Raw genomic sequence first — 15471 nt, 5'->3', positions numbered from 1 at the left:
CGCTCTCTGACCATCCTGGTCTCAACTCGACCAACAGACTAAAACCAAATAATTGTGACAGTATATACATACTCTCCACAAGTTCAACAAAAATAAATAGAAGGGAGCTGGACACCATGGCTCAAGCCTGGAATCCTAGCTACGCAGGAGGCTGAGATCTGAGGCTACTTGGAGGCTACTCCAGGCAGAAAAGCCCATGAGACTTTTATCTTCAATTAACTACCAAAACCTGGAAGAGGAACCGTGGCTCCAGTGGTAGAGTGCTAGCCTGAGTGGGAAAGCTAAGGGACAGAGCCCGGGCCCCAAGTTCGAGCCCCAGTGCCAGCACAAATAAAAAGGCTGTTTTTACTAAGTGGATGAACCATTGTAGACAGAACCTGATACAGATAAGTCCAGTAGAACTCTAGAGGGATGGAACAGAATAGAAAGAGGAAATCTAGATCCAATATTAAGTAAAAATTGAAGATTTGGCAAAGCAGACACTAAAAACGACAAAGAAAGGAGTATATAGTAAGTGGTAGTAGAAGATAGACTTCTTTTTGTAAAATAAAATTTTAATTAGGATACCCAACTTATATTACAATGGATTAAAGTGTTTATTTTAAAGAATAAGAAAAACAAGCAGAGTGGAATAGAGCTATTTTTTTTAAATCAAGCCTCGATAAGAACAATGAATTAACAGATTTTAAACAATAGCAGACATTCCCTGAAAGAAAGAAGATTAATGTACTTGATTATGTGAAGGTGTAAACCTCCCTACAAGGAGGTGTCGTGTTAGTGACAGGAGCCCAGCGAATGAGAATAGCTGCGGCCCTTGTGCTGGGGAAGGCGCATCTTTTAATTATCTAGTTACTTTTTAAAAACAAATGGAAAGGTGAGGGTGTTACCTTGAACAACCTCACCCTGCGCCACAGCCAGCTCCGAGAGGAAGAGATTGGCGGGGCGGGAGCCACGGTGGCTGGGAGGGCTGGACAATGCCCTTCCCGTCCTCTCTCCAAGAAGTGTGCACTCCAGCGCTGCCCTGCCTGCGGTGGCCACCAGCCATGGGAGGTGTGGGAACACGAGCACTGGAGCGTCCACACGATGCCCCTGTTCTGAGAGGATGCGGCGGCCATCCTCATGACACAGCACAGGGGCCACGTAGAGAAGAGAGGGCGGCCAGGGGCCAGAGAACCGGAAGCGCAAGCCCAGCTTCCCTAGGAGTCCAGGGCTGTCCCAGGCTGGCCCAGTCTCCTCTCCTCAGAGGGAACCAGGCCAGACAGCACGGCCCTGCTATCTGGGTTCTCAGAGCTGAGCTGGATGTTCTGGGTGTGGAGGGTAGGCTCCACTGGGTTCCAATCCCAGAAGGCCAGCCTCCCCGGCCAGCCTCCCCGGGGTGTGCTACAACCAGGAGCTGGGTGTACAACACTCTAGTGCTCCCAAGCACTTGGTATGACCTGGCGCGGCCCACCCACTGGGCCCTGCCCAGCGCGGGACAAACGGAAATACAACCCACTAAACTCCTGGGGAGCAGTGCCAAGAAGAACGCTGACAGCAACGAAACGCCCACACCAAAAGGAGGCATATCTCAGACAAACCATTGGGTTCTACCCTCAAGGAAGCAGAAAAAAGAATAAACCCAGTACAGTATCAGCAGGAGGAAAGAACAAAGATCACAGGAGAAAATAAATGAGATAGAAAGCAGAAAAACAATTTTATAAGATCAATGGAACGGAGTTGATGCTTTTTGCGGAGCTGAGGACCTGCCAGGCAGGTGCTCGTCCACTAAGCTAAATCCTCAACCCTCTGAGTTGATTTTTTTTTTGAAAAAATAAAATGGATACATCTTTAGCTAGATTAAAGGGGGAAAAGAGGACTCAAATAAAAATCAGAAATGAAAAAGCAGACATAAAAACTGCTAACACAAAAACATAAAGGACCGTAAGAGACTATGATGAACAACTGAATACTAAAAAGTTGGATACTGGACAAATCTCCAGACACAATCTACCAAGATTGAGTCTTACAAATTCAGATGCATGCTATTTTGTAAGAAACAGCTACATTCTTCACAACAAAGGAGTAGAAACCAAAAGCTTAAAACGCAGGGTGTGGTGGCACAGGCCTATAAGGCCTAGATGAGGCAGGAGTCAGGAAGATCAAGGTGCCAAGTCAGCCTGGGAAGCTAGCTAAAGATACGCTTGATAAATACTAAAGAAAAGTGAACAGTTCAGCCAGACACTGGTGGCTCATGGCCATAAACCTAGCTACTGGGGAGGCTAAGATCTAGAGGATCTCTGTTCAAAGCCAGTCTAGGCAGGAAAGTGCTTAAGACTCCATGTCCCGTTAGCCAAATATCAGCTGCAGGCGTGGCTTCAAGCGGTAGAGTACCAGCAGTGAGCAAGAAAGTCAAGTGAAAGCATGAGGCCTTTAGTTCAAGCCCGGCGCTGGTATACGTACATACGCACACGTGTACACACACACACACACACACACACGCATGCATGCTTGCTCACATGCACACAAAAAGCAGTGCTATGGGTATTTTCATATCAGATCAGCCAGTGCCTGCAGCCCCGCCCCAACCCTGGGGGTGGCAGGTACCACACCATGGTATGGAGAAAGCAGGCTGGGTCTGTCCATCGAATCTGCACACACACACACACACACACACACACACACACACACACACACACACACACCCCAGTATAGAATACAGATGCAAGTCCCACATCTACACAGTCTGGACACAAAAATGTCCCAGATTTGGGCTTTCTTTTTCTAGATCCTTCCATATTTGCATAACCATAATGAGATCCAGGAGTCGTTCTGAGCCTGAACACGAAACCTACGTTCCATACCCACCTCTTCCGCCCAGCGGAAGGTAACGTCACACAGTGCTCCTGCTGCACCTGCGTTCTGACTAGGGCTCGTCAGGTGTGGGCTCCTCAACGTGGGCCACACGAAGAGGGCTTTGAAGCCCTTGAGAATCAGGACTCTCGCCACATGGGCAACTGTAACTCTGCTGCTGATTCCTGTGCCTGGTTCCACTGGGAATTCTGGGTGGATGCAAAAGAGTAAGACAGACAGAGGCCGGATCAACAGCACGCCCCTGCCACCTGCGAGGTCCCCTGTGCCCGCCTCCTGGGGCCGTCACTTCCGGTCTTCCAGCAAGCTGTGCTGCCCTGAGATCACTTGTCACTTATTTTTGCACTTTTTTTTAGCTCTGACCACAATGGCTGGCAGAGAAAGGCACTCAATAAATGTTAGCCGAATGACATTTCATGCACGTGCTAAAACTCGAATTTCAAAGACTATGAAGCCAATATGAAAAACGCCTGTAATATACATTTCTATTTTTAAAAGCACAGTGTAAAACTGTAGGTGTACCCTAATTACAGATGTAAAAATCATCTACGTGTGGAGACAAACAGAAAAGAAAGCAGAACCGTGCAACTCGCTCCTTCAGTACGGTGGGTGGTGACTCCCGGTTTTTAATTTCTATTATTTGTTAAGTTACTGCTTCTGTAATCTTGGAAACGGAAATGCCTGCATAACTTTTAGCTATTCAAGAGGGGAATTCCTGAAGACGCTACCCTGCGTGCACTGCGCGAGGGAGCTGTTTCCTGAGCTTTGTTCCCAGGGTCGATTTTGCTTCTCCTTCTAGAAGTGGTGGATTCCCGAGCGGGGCCTGTGTCTGAACAGTGACCCTGGCGAGGAAAGGGGTCCCAGTGCCAGCCCCCACTGCTTCCTCCCCAGCCCCTCAGACCTCTCCTACCTAGGCGACCACGGGCCTCAGCAGTTACCAGAGTTACACAGGACAGTCTCTTCATTAGCTTCTACCTCACTTCCTGTGAGAAAACCTCCGTCTTACCAGGACAGAAAACCAGGGGCATTAGAGAGAGGTTTCCACACCCAGACTTTTGTCTGCGTGCACCACCGTTCCAAACAGAAAGCAGCCGTGCAGAAACGGCTGACTCCAGGTCCCAGGCAGGGGATGTATGAGATGAGCCCTGGGGCATCTGGTCATACCAGAAAGCAAGAAAGCTATCCATAACTGCTAGGGCCACAGCAGCTGGGCTCAGGAACCAACAGGACAATGCCCCACCATGGAATCGCAATTGATTCTCAATAGGAATAAGACCTGTCATGAGTTGGATGTAGTAGCACACACCTGTAATCTCAGCTTAGAAGGGTGAAAGGCAGAAAAATCCCAAATTTAGAGCCAGCATAGGATACATTGTGAGACCCTGTCTCCAAAACACCAAAAAAGAATAATAATTGTAAATAAATTGATATTACATAGGTTTAGATTAGTGAGTTCATAATATTTAAGAAAAGTAACTAGGAAAAAAAAATAACTCCGTGCTTATTTGTAGAGGATGCTGGAGAACCAGCCCCTGATTTTGAAAAGCAGCAAATGCAGTGTAACCAGCAGGCTGCCCTGCCGTCCTAGCTAACCGGGCCCCGCTGTGCTCATACAAGACGACAGGAGAGCTGAGAGACAGAGTAGTCCCCCATGGTGGGAAAAGAGACCACCAGGCAACGAAGAGGCCACCTTCTGTGACCTAGTCCTGCCCAGTGCAACCAACAACAGCATGTGTGCAAGCGCCTATAACCTGCCAGCTCCGGGCAGGTGCCGGGGGCAGAAGACGGGGGCACGTGCTTTCAGTGGCCAAATCCAGGGGGAAAGAAACGCCACATGACCAACAATCCACATGGCTGTTAGAATTAACCAGTGGACACCAAGTGGCAACTCAGCCTCCGGCAGCGCAGACTTGATCTGAATGCCAGACGCACAACAGGGACTGTGGGACCAACCATTCCACCTGGACCCTGGCCAGATATGTATCTACTGTTTGGACAGACACACGGAGAGATAATGTCTGATGTGGACTTCAAGACTATCTGGGGTTGCCAAGCGCCAATGGCTCACGCCTGGGATTCTAGCTCCTCTGGGGGTTGAGATCTTGAGGAGCTCGGTTCAAAGCCAACCTGGGCAGGAAGGTCCATGAGACTCTTATCTCCCAATGAACCACCAGAAAACTGAAAGTGGCGCTGTGGCTCAAGTGGTAGAGCGTTAGCCTCCAGCTGAAGAGCTCAGGGACCGCGCCCAGGCCCAGAGTTCAAGCCCCATGGCCAACAAAAAAAAAGGGGGGGAGGGTAGGAGTTGAGGAAACTACGCAGAGATACAAACAAAATGACGGGCCAGGACGCCAACACTTTTGAAATTGGGAATGACTGGGTGAGAATATAAGATTATTCTCTTTACCCGGGGATGTGTTTGAAAATTTCAATTGTTAAAAAAAAAAGTCTAATAAAAAATAAATGAAAAAAACAACCGCAACAAAAATAAAATAAAAAATAAATGAAGCTCTTTCTCTTTCTTACTTCCCCTGTCGATGTGTGGGGAAGACAGAGAGCAAGGAAGTCTTACCTTCTCATTAACTGGATAAAAATCCTTCTGGGGAGGGGGAAGACGAAGGTGTCGAGGACCACCTTCAGGTAGTTGAGGGAGACGTAGCCGCCTCTGCAGGGGTCCCCCGCGCTCAGGGCTTTCTCAATCTTTAGGTAGGACTTCAAAAGCTGCAAAGGAAAGATGGGTATGCCGTCAACACCCACACCATGGCGTTGCTCTGCCTCCTTTCCCTCGCCAGGACCTCTTCACATCCTCCTCTCTGAACGCTGATCAAAAGCGTTCCGTGGGCCTGGGCGGAAGTGCACATGTTTAATTGATAATCTCGCTACACAGCGGCGTCCCCAGCCAGTGACAGCGCGCCGGTGGTGAGCAGACACGTTTCCTAGGGAAAAACGGCACTGAGGGGGGACCTGCCTCAAATTTCAACGCTGCAAGTACTCCGTGGCTCTGCCAGGTGGCTGCATCTTTCTCAATAAACCTCACGGTGTCCCCTACTGGGGCGCGCCCTGCGCCTCTCCCGGAGAGTCAGGCCCGTCCAGCATGCAAGCGGCTAGCGTGTTATTAAAAACAGAAGTGGCTGTTACAATAGGGAAAGAGATGAACCTAGAGATCGCATAAACATGATATACCCTGGGCATTTCTTTAAAAAAAAAAAATGAGGAATTAACAGGAACCTGGGTGAGTGAGCTAGCTGTGGGACCCCAGAACTGAGGAGCACAGGCTCACCCCTGGTTTCTAATGCGAGTCACGGAGATACAGGTCGTTTGGCCGTATCTCCAAAGGTCTCCTGCTGATTATTATCAGGAGATAACGGGACTCACCAATATTTTCCTACCACCCCACTTTGTGTTCTTATAATATAGTTTTATTGCTAAAATTAAATAGCTGCACAGAGGGGTTACCAATTCACAAGTCAGGCACTGAGTATATTTCTTTGTTGGGACAATGTCACCCCTTCCTTTCCTTTTCCACCACCTCCCCCTCCCATCCCTGCCCACAAGCTACAGAGTTCATTGTCCACACCGTGTCTACTGAATACAATGACGATGTTCGTTTTCACTTTGTCTGCTTTGACGGTTTTACCTCCTGAAAACAGGGACACAATGACCAATAAAACCACTGTCACTTTGTACACAAAGTGTTCGAGTTCTCCAATAAAACACGGGCCTACGTGTGCAAGTTTGAAAAGGAAGAGGCACAGAGATGTTGGAAACCATTAGAAATACTTAGAGCGCTAACTTTCTCCGGACCCCAGTTTCTTGTCAAGTTGGATGAAATCAACCCCCAGCGCCCTGGGTTGACTCTTGTGTCTTCCAGGCAGAGGGGCCTCAGTCTGACACAATGCTGGGGAGGGACTCAGAGAAAGGCAGGGCCTGGCCTGGGGCAGGGTCTTTGCTTCTATTGGATGAATTAAATCTGTATGTAATATGATGACATGTGGTCTCCAATAAGCATTTGGTTTGGTTTGGTTTTAGTTTAGGAGTATGTTTCGTAGATGATCAAAAGTTTGGAGTGAAATAGAAATGGTACCTTATATGTGACCTCCTGTGAAATTCCATTACTGTTGTTTATAAAGAAATCACAGCCTTTGTTTAAGAGTAAGCAATTCAGCAAGGTATAAAAAGGAAATAAAAGCCAAGTGCTGGTGGTGGCGCATGACTGTCATCATAGCTACTCAAGCGGCTGAGATCTGAGGACTGCAGTTCAAAGCCAGCCTGGGCCGGAAAGTCCATGGGAATCTTATCTCCAGTTAATTGGCAAAAGACCAGAAGTGGAGCTGTGGCTCAAATGGTAGAGTGGGAATCCTCAGCGAAACAAAACAAAACAAAAAAGTGAGAGTAAGAGGTATTGAGTTCAAGCCCCAGTGTTGGCACTGGCACGCACATGTGAACACACACACACACACACACCTGGAAGTATTACCATCCACAGTTGTATACATACTGTCTCAAAGCTCCCAACATGACCATGAGAAATACGGTGCTTTGTGAAAATGGAGTCACATGCTATTTTCGGGCTTGACACGGCCTTACCATTGTGACGTTAGGCTAGTCTCTACCCAGTGTTCTTGGAGGTGGCAGGTGGCATGCCATCCTATTATTGATGGGCTGGGAAAAGGTCCGCCATTTTCCACCTTTATGCATTTAGTTCTTATGTATACCCGAGCGCCAGTCTGTGAGAAGTCCCTGCAGGCAAGCTCTGCTGACACCCTGCTCTGCGGATATGCTCTCCTGACACCCTGCTCTGCGGATATGCTCTGCTGACACCCTGCTCTGTGGATATGCTCCGCTGACACCCTGCTCTGCAGATATGCTCTCCTCATACCGTGCTCTGCGGATATGCTCTCCCGACGCCCTGCTCTGCAGATATGCTCTCCTCATACCGTGCTCTGCGGATATGCTCTCCCGACACCCTGCTCTGCGGATATGCTCTCCTCATACCGTGTTCTGCGGATATGCTCTCCCGACACCCTGCTCTGCGGATATGCTCTCCTCATACCGTGTTCTGCGGATATGCTCTCCCGACACCCTGCTCTGCGGATATGCTCTCCTCATACCGTGCTCTGCGGATATGCTCTCCCGACACCCTGCTCTGCAGATATGCTCTCCTCATACCGTGCTCTGCGGATATGCTCTCCCGACACCCTGCTCTGCGGATATGCTCTCCCGACACCCTGCTCTGTGGATATGCTCTCCTCATACCGTGCTCTGTGGATATGCTCTCCTGACACCCTGCTCTGCGGATATGCTCTCCCGACACCCTGCTCTGCGGATATGCTCTCCTCATACCGTGCTCTACAGATATGCTCTCCCGATGCCCTGCTCTGCGGATATGCTCTCCTCATACCGTGTTCTGCGGATATGCTCTCCCGACACCCTGCTCTGCGGATATGCTCTCCTCATACCGTGCTCTGCAGATATGCTCTCCCGACACCCTGCTCTGCAGATATGCTCTCCTCATACCGTGCTCTGCGGATATGCTCTCCCGACACCCTGCTCTGCGGATATGCTCTCCTCATACCGTGCTCTGCGGATATGCTCTCCTCATACTGTGCTCTGCAGATATGCTCTCCTGATGCCCTGCTCTGTGGATATGCTCTCCTGACACCCTGCTCTGCGGATATGCTCTCCTCATACCGTGCTCTGCAGATATACTCTCCTGACACCCTGCTCTACAGATATGCTCTCCTGACACCCTGCTCTGCGGATATGCTCTCCTCATACCGTGCTCTACAGATATGCTCTCCCGATGCCCTGCTCTGCAGATATGCTCTCCTCATACCGTGCTCTGCAGATATGCTCTCCCGACGCCCTGCTCTGCAGATATGCTCTCCTCATACCGTGCTCTGTGGATATGCTCTCCTGACACCCTGCTCTGCGGATATGCTCTCCCGACACCCTGCTCTGCGGATATGCTCTCCTCATACCGTGCTCTACAGATATGCTCTCCCGATGCCCTGCTCTGCAGATATGCTCTCCTCATACCGTGCTCTGTGGATATGCTCTCCTGACACCCTGCTCTGCGGATATGCTCTCCCGACACCCTGCTCTGCGGATATGCTCTCCCGACACCCTGCTCTGCGGATATGCTCTCCTCATACCGTGCTCTGCAGATATGCTCTCCTGACACCCTGCTCTGCGGATATGCTCTCCTCATACCGTGCTCTGCAGATATGCTCTCCCGACACCCTGCTCTGCAGATATGCTCTCCTCATACCGTGCTCTGCAGATATGCTCTCCCGACACCCTGCTCTGCGGATATGCTCTCCCAACACCCTGCTCTGCGAATATGCTCTCCTGACACCCTGCTCTACAGATATGCTCTCCTGACACCCTGCTCTACAGATATGCTCTCCCGACACCCTGCTCTGCGGGCACTCTCTCCTGACACCCTGCTCTGCGGATATGCTCTCCCGACACCCTGCTCTGCAGATATGCTCTCCTGACACCCTGCTCTGCAGATATGCTCTCCTCATACCGTGCTCTGCAGGGTGCCCCCGTGACACTCTGCTCTGTGGGCACTCTCTCGTGACACCCTGCGCTGTGGGCACTCTCTCGTGACACCCTGCTCTGCGGGCACTCTCTCGTGACACCCTGCTCTGCGGGCACTCTCTCGTGACACCCTGCTCTGCGGGCACTCTCTCGTGACACCCTGCTCTGGGGGCACTCTCTCGTGACACCCTGCTCTTTGCCGGCCACACCCCGGAGTAAGTGCACTTGTGAGCGCCAGCACTTGTGCCGTGCCCTTGGCTGGCGGCGGGGTCACGTGACCTCGGGAGTGCGCACTCCTGCCTGCTTTGCTGACTGATTGCCACCCAGAACAAAGCACAATTTTTGGCATGTGGTGAGCACTCAATATTTGGTAAACGTGGAAATATTTTTATCAAAAATGTTCTAAACAAAAGTCGCAAAACAGAGAAAGCTGTTCAGTACATTCGTAAACAGGGAAATGAACCTCACATTGGCAGCTGAGGCGCCATCTGCACTGGACGGCAGAGTGGAAAAGTCTGACCATGTCGAGTGCTGGGGCGCACATGCCGCGGGAGCCCCCATATGCTTCCGGGGGGAGGGAGTAACTGATCTCAGGAAACGTGGGAGGCTGCCAGGGGAAGGAGACTGTGCTGCTGCCCTGCGAGCACTCGGCTCCGCGCACCAGGGGGTCGGCCGCCACCTGTCGGCAGGGGGACTCGCACCCCACCAGCACTCCAGATGCCCGCCACGGGGGACCGCCACGGGGGACCGGCACGCGGGACGGCAGGGAACGCACAGCAGCCACGGGGGGAGGGAACGAGCTCGGCGCTGGGCACCAACCGACTCTGAGCACAACAGAACGGCAACAAATGCTTGTGTTACTACACGGGAGAGAGAGAGAAACAACTACCAAGAAACAGATACTGAGAAAAAGAAAAATAAGGAAACATCATTTACAAAAGTAGCTGGATAGGGTTCAAATTACTATTTTTTAAACCAACTAGCCACACGCTGGTGGCTCACACCTGCAATCCTAGCGACTCTGCAGGCTGAGATCTGAGGATCACAGTTCAAAACCAGCATGGGCAGGAAAGTTCTTGAGACTCTTATCTCCAATTAACCACCAGGAAACTGGAAGTGGAGCTGTGGCTCAAAAGTGGTAGAGTGCTGGCCTTGAGTGAAAGAGCTCAAGGACAGCACCCTGGCCCTGAGTTCAAGCCCTGTGACCAAAAGAAAAGAAAGAGAACTAAATAAAAATATGAATTCAAGGTCGGTGCAATGGCTTACATTTACGCTCCTAGGTAATCAGGAAGTAGTTCCAGGCTAGCTGAAGCAAAACACTGGTGGGTTCCCTTCTCAATAATAAAAACTAGGCTTGGTGGTGCATCCTGTTATCCCAACTAGTAGGGAAGCATAAATAGGCAGATTGCAGTCCAGGCCAGCTTTGGCATAAATTTGAGACCCTATTTGAAAAAGAGGTAAAACAAAAAGGGCTGGGTGTGTTGCTCAAGCTGTAGAACGCCTGCCCAGCAAGGCCCTGAATTCAAACCCCAGTACCACAATATTCATACACAAATGAATGCATCACAAGGAAATTCTAAAAATTATGAAACAATGAAAGTAATGGTAAACAACATATCAGGGATAATTAGAAAATAAATAAAATTATAAGAACTTATGACAAAACTAAGAGCAAAGATAAGTGAGAGCAGAGAAACTGGACAAGAGGATTAAAACGATCTGAGAGGAGATGACAGATATCAACAGAAGACAAGGACAGTTGAATATAGGGACAAGGGAGACAGGAGGGCAGGAAGGATGGAGAGGAGCAGGGAGAATTGGGAGGGGGAAGAAGGTGGGGTGGGGAGAAGGCAGGAGGTGGGGGAGAAAGCAGGGAAGGGAGGAGGCGCGAGAGGGAGACAACCTGGCACTGTGATGTAGGACATCTGAAACGAAGGAAGAACTGAATGTGTACATCAAAAGAACACACAGCATCCCAGGAAACTCGGCCCAAACACTCTGCACCAGGGCACAGATTCGTCTGGACTTTTTTTTAACTTCAAGAATCAAGGGTGAGGGCTGGGGATATAGCCTAGTGGCAAGAGTGCCTGCCTCAGATACACGAGGCCCTAGGTTCGATTCCCCAGCACCACATATACAGAAAACGGCCAGAAGCGGCACTGTGGCTCAAGTGGCAGAGTGCTAGCCTTGAGCGGGAAGAAGCCAGGGACAGTGCTCAGGCCCTGAGTCCAAGGCCCAGGACTGGCCAAAAAAAAAAAAAAAAAAAAAAAAAACTCCAATAAGAATCAAGGGTGAAAAAAATACTTTAAGCTCGATGTCAGTGGCTCACACCTGTAATCCTAGATAGTTGGAAGGCTGAGACCTGAGGATAGTGGTTCAAAAGCAACCTGGGCAGCAAAGTCCATGAGGCTCTCATCTCTACTAAACTACCAAAACAGCTGGAAGTGGAGCTGTGGCTCAGGTGATACACTGCTAGCCTTGGGCAAAAAGAAGGTCAGAGACAGAGCCCAGGCCCTGAGTTCAAGCCCCAGACCAATACCAATATGTATGTATGCATGTATGTATGTATGTATGTATGTATGTATGTATGTATGTATGTATGAATGTATGTATGTATGTATATTTTTAGGCATCTGGGGAAAAAAGGAAATCAGATATGGGGAAAATGATCAGACTGGCCTCAGGTCTTTCCTCAGCAACATCCAACACCAGAAGACAAAGGAAAGGGAGTGTGAATACAATGAAGGGATGTGCTCAAATATGAAGTCTCAGAGGGAAGAGGACAAAGGGAGTAAACCATGAGCCGTTCTTAAGGAAATTATCTGACAAGGAAATCCAGCCAACCAAAAAACTACAGATCACAATAAAGAATTGTGAACAAGGTGCATTGTGGGGCAGGGAATGTGGCTTAGCAGCAGAGTGCTTGCCTTGAATGCATGAAGCCCTGGGTTCCTCAGTACCCCACAAACAGAAAAAGCCAGAGGTGGCGCTGTGGCTCAAGAGGTAGAGTGCAAGCCTTGAGCAAAAGGAAGACAGGGACAGTGCTCAGGCCCTGAGTTCAAGCCCCAGGATGGGCAAAAAAAGATACACTGTGGTAAACCCTGACCTACGGAGACAGGCATTCATGACAAAGAAAGACAACATAATGACAAGGTGGCACTGAGAACAAATATCATAAACTCTGAGCATACAGCAGAAAGGGCTTCGAGGTGAGGGAGGGGAGAAACACCCACGGGGCACCACTATGCTTCCAAGGCAGGAGGCCACCTGGCTGGCTGTGACAGAAACTCATAAGCAGCGTCAGTCCTCCAGTGCTCAGTGGCTTTCTGTTGCTGCTGCTGAACTAGGAGAAGTGTTATTTTTCCCCACATTATTATTATTATTATTATTATTATGGTGCTGGTACTGGGGTTGAACTCAAGCCAGAGCACTGTCTCTGAACTTTTGTGCTCAAGACTAGTGCTCTACTACTGGAGGCCAAGCTCCACTTCCAGCTTTTTGGTGGTTAATTGGAGATGGTAGTCTCAGAGACTTCCTGCCTGGGCTGGCTTTGAACCTAGGTCCTCAGATCACATCCTCCTGAGTAGCAAGGATTGAACATGTGAGCCACTGATGCTTGGCTTTCTCATGTTTTTATTAGCATCAATTAGTTGTATCAGAGTGTTCGATATGTCCATCTATGCGTACAAAGTACCTTGCTCAAATTCACCACATTTGCTGTTCTCTCTCTTCCCCCACCCCCCATTCCAAACCAATTTTTATTGTCAAGGTGATGTACAGAGGGGTTACAGTTACATATGTAAGGCAGGGAGTACATTTCTTGTCAAACTTGTTACCTCCTCATTTTTCTCCCACCTGGATTTCTTTTTAAATTTCTTTCTGTTGCCTATTGCTCTGGCTTGGAATTCCAGTAGTATATTAAATTAGATAGAACGGAGAGGAAATGACTTCAGTTTTCCTCCATTGAGTTAGTTTGTCATATATAGACTTTATTATGTTTAGGTACATGCCTTCTGCTCTGAGTTTACTCAAGGTTGTTTTTTTAAATGATGAACAGATGCTAACTTTAGTTAGAGGCCTTTTCCTGCATCAATTGAGATGATCACATGATACTTTTATCATTGATGCAGTTAATGCACTGTATCATATATAAATATGTTGAACTAATCTTACATATGCAGAATGAAACCAATATGATCATGGTGCATTACCTTTGTGTCATGTTGTTAAATTCAGTTTTCACATATCTCATTGAGAATTTCTGCATCAATTTTCATAAAAAAGCTTGGTCTCTAATTCTTTTTTGTTGTGTCCATATAATCTTGGCTTCACTAAATTAGTTTGGAAATGTTCCTTTCCTATCTATTTCACAGGAAAGTTTAAGGAATGTTGGTGTTCTGGCTTTCTTTAAAGGTCTGGTGGAATTCAGCCAGTGAATCCATCAGGGTCTGGGCTTTGCTTTGGAGGCTCTTTCTTACTCCTTCAATCTCATTGCTTCTTGTGCACCTATTTCAGGCACTTACTACACCTCAATTGTGGTTAAGTCAAGTAAATCATAGAAATATATACATTTCTTCTGAATGCTCCAGTGAATTTGAATAAAGGTTTTCAAAGTATCCCAAGGTAATCTCAGGTTTTAGTGCTATTTGTTTTGATAGCTCTATTCTCTGTGTCTACCTGTTTAGGTCTTTTCCCTCCCCCTTGGAGTCACATTAACTAAGGGTTCATCAACTTCAGTTGTCCTTTCAAAGGACCAACTTTTCACTTCATTGTACAGGGTGTTTTTTTTTGTTATTGTTTTAATTTAATAGATTTCTTCTCTAATCATTATTACTGCTTTTCACCTACTAATTTTGAGTTTGGCTAGCTGGTTTTTTTTCTTTTTTCTTTTCTAGGAGGCTCGGATGCATCAGGATATTTATTTGCAATTGCTATCTATCTAGAAGAATATATATATATATATATATATATATATCCTCATAGCTATATACTTCCCTCTTTTTTTTTTTTGTCGATTGTGGAGCTTCAACTCTGAGCCTGGACACTGTCCCTAAGCTCTTCAGCTCAATGCTAGAGCTCTACCACTTGAGCCACAGTGCCACTTCTGGTTTTCTGGTGGTTAACTGGAGATAAGAGTCTCACAGACTTTCCTGCCTAGGCTGGCTTTGAACCTCGATCCTCAGATCTCAGCCTCCTGAGTAACTAGGATTACAGGGATGAGCTACCAGTGTACTGCCATTACTGTGTCCCAAAGGGTATTGGCAGGTCATGTCTCATTCTGGGAACTCTGGGAATTTCCCCCTTGTTTCTTCAATGACCTACTCATCATTCAAAAATCTGTTGTCAAAATTCATGTATTTGAATATTTTCTGTAGTCCCTTTTGCTGGATTCCAGTTTTATACTATTATAGTCTGATAGAATGAAGAAAGTCATTTTAATTTTCTTATGTTTTGTAAGACTTGCTTCATGTCCTGAACTATGATCTGTTTTGGAGAATATTTCATAGAGCACTGAGAAAAATATTTGTAGGGCTGTTGGGTGAAATACTCTGTAGATATCTGACAAGTCCATTTGGCCTACAGCATTATTTCATTCTGAAGTGTCTTTGCTTATCTTTTTGTCCTTTTTGTTAGTAGCAATGGGATTTTGAAGCCTCCCATTATCACTGTGTTTGGGGTAGGGGGAGTCCTGTGTGTACTTTTAAAGTCCACTAGTGTTTGCTCAATAAGGTTGAGCGCACTGATATTAGTGCAGAGGTCTTAGCAATTGTTACTCTGCTTTGATTGATTGTTACATTTATTAATATGACGTGACTTTATTTTACTCTTCTGACTTTGGTTTGAAGTCTATCTACTTTCTCAGGTAACAATATTTACTTCTGTCTGCTTCCAGGGGCCATTTGCTTGTTAGATCTTTATCCACATTTTTATCCTAAGCCAATGGTTTTTTTTTTCTTTTGGTAGTAAGATGTGTTTAGTGTAAGGAATAAATGATTAGGCCATACTTTTTAATCCAACTTGCCTTCAGAGAATTAAGACCATCAACATTCAGTGTTATTTTTGAGAAATATGTTGTAAGTC

At 47.6% G+C, this 15471-nt stretch overlaps 1 protein-coding gene across 1 annotated transcript in view; it reads right to left on the bottom strand.

Annotated features, from left to right (window-relative positions):
• The window catches only part of Efcab6 (EF-hand calcium binding domain 6), a 176264-nt gene that overhangs the window by 90808 nt on the left and 69985 nt on the right, over nt 1–15471 (bottom strand). The window contains 1 exon segment of the mRNA XM_048354229.1: nt 5417–5565. Within this exon segment, the coding sequence (XP_048210186.1) occupies nt 5417–5565 (149 nt within the window).

This window comes from Perognathus longimembris, chromosome 1 (assembly GCF_023159225.1).
Source record: "Perognathus longimembris pacificus isolate PPM17 chromosome 1, ASM2315922v1, whole genome shotgun sequence".
NCBI lineage: Eukaryota > Metazoa > Chordata > Mammalia > Rodentia > Heteromyidae > Perognathus > Perognathus longimembris.
This window is presented reverse-complemented; position numbering and strand designations above follow the sequence as displayed.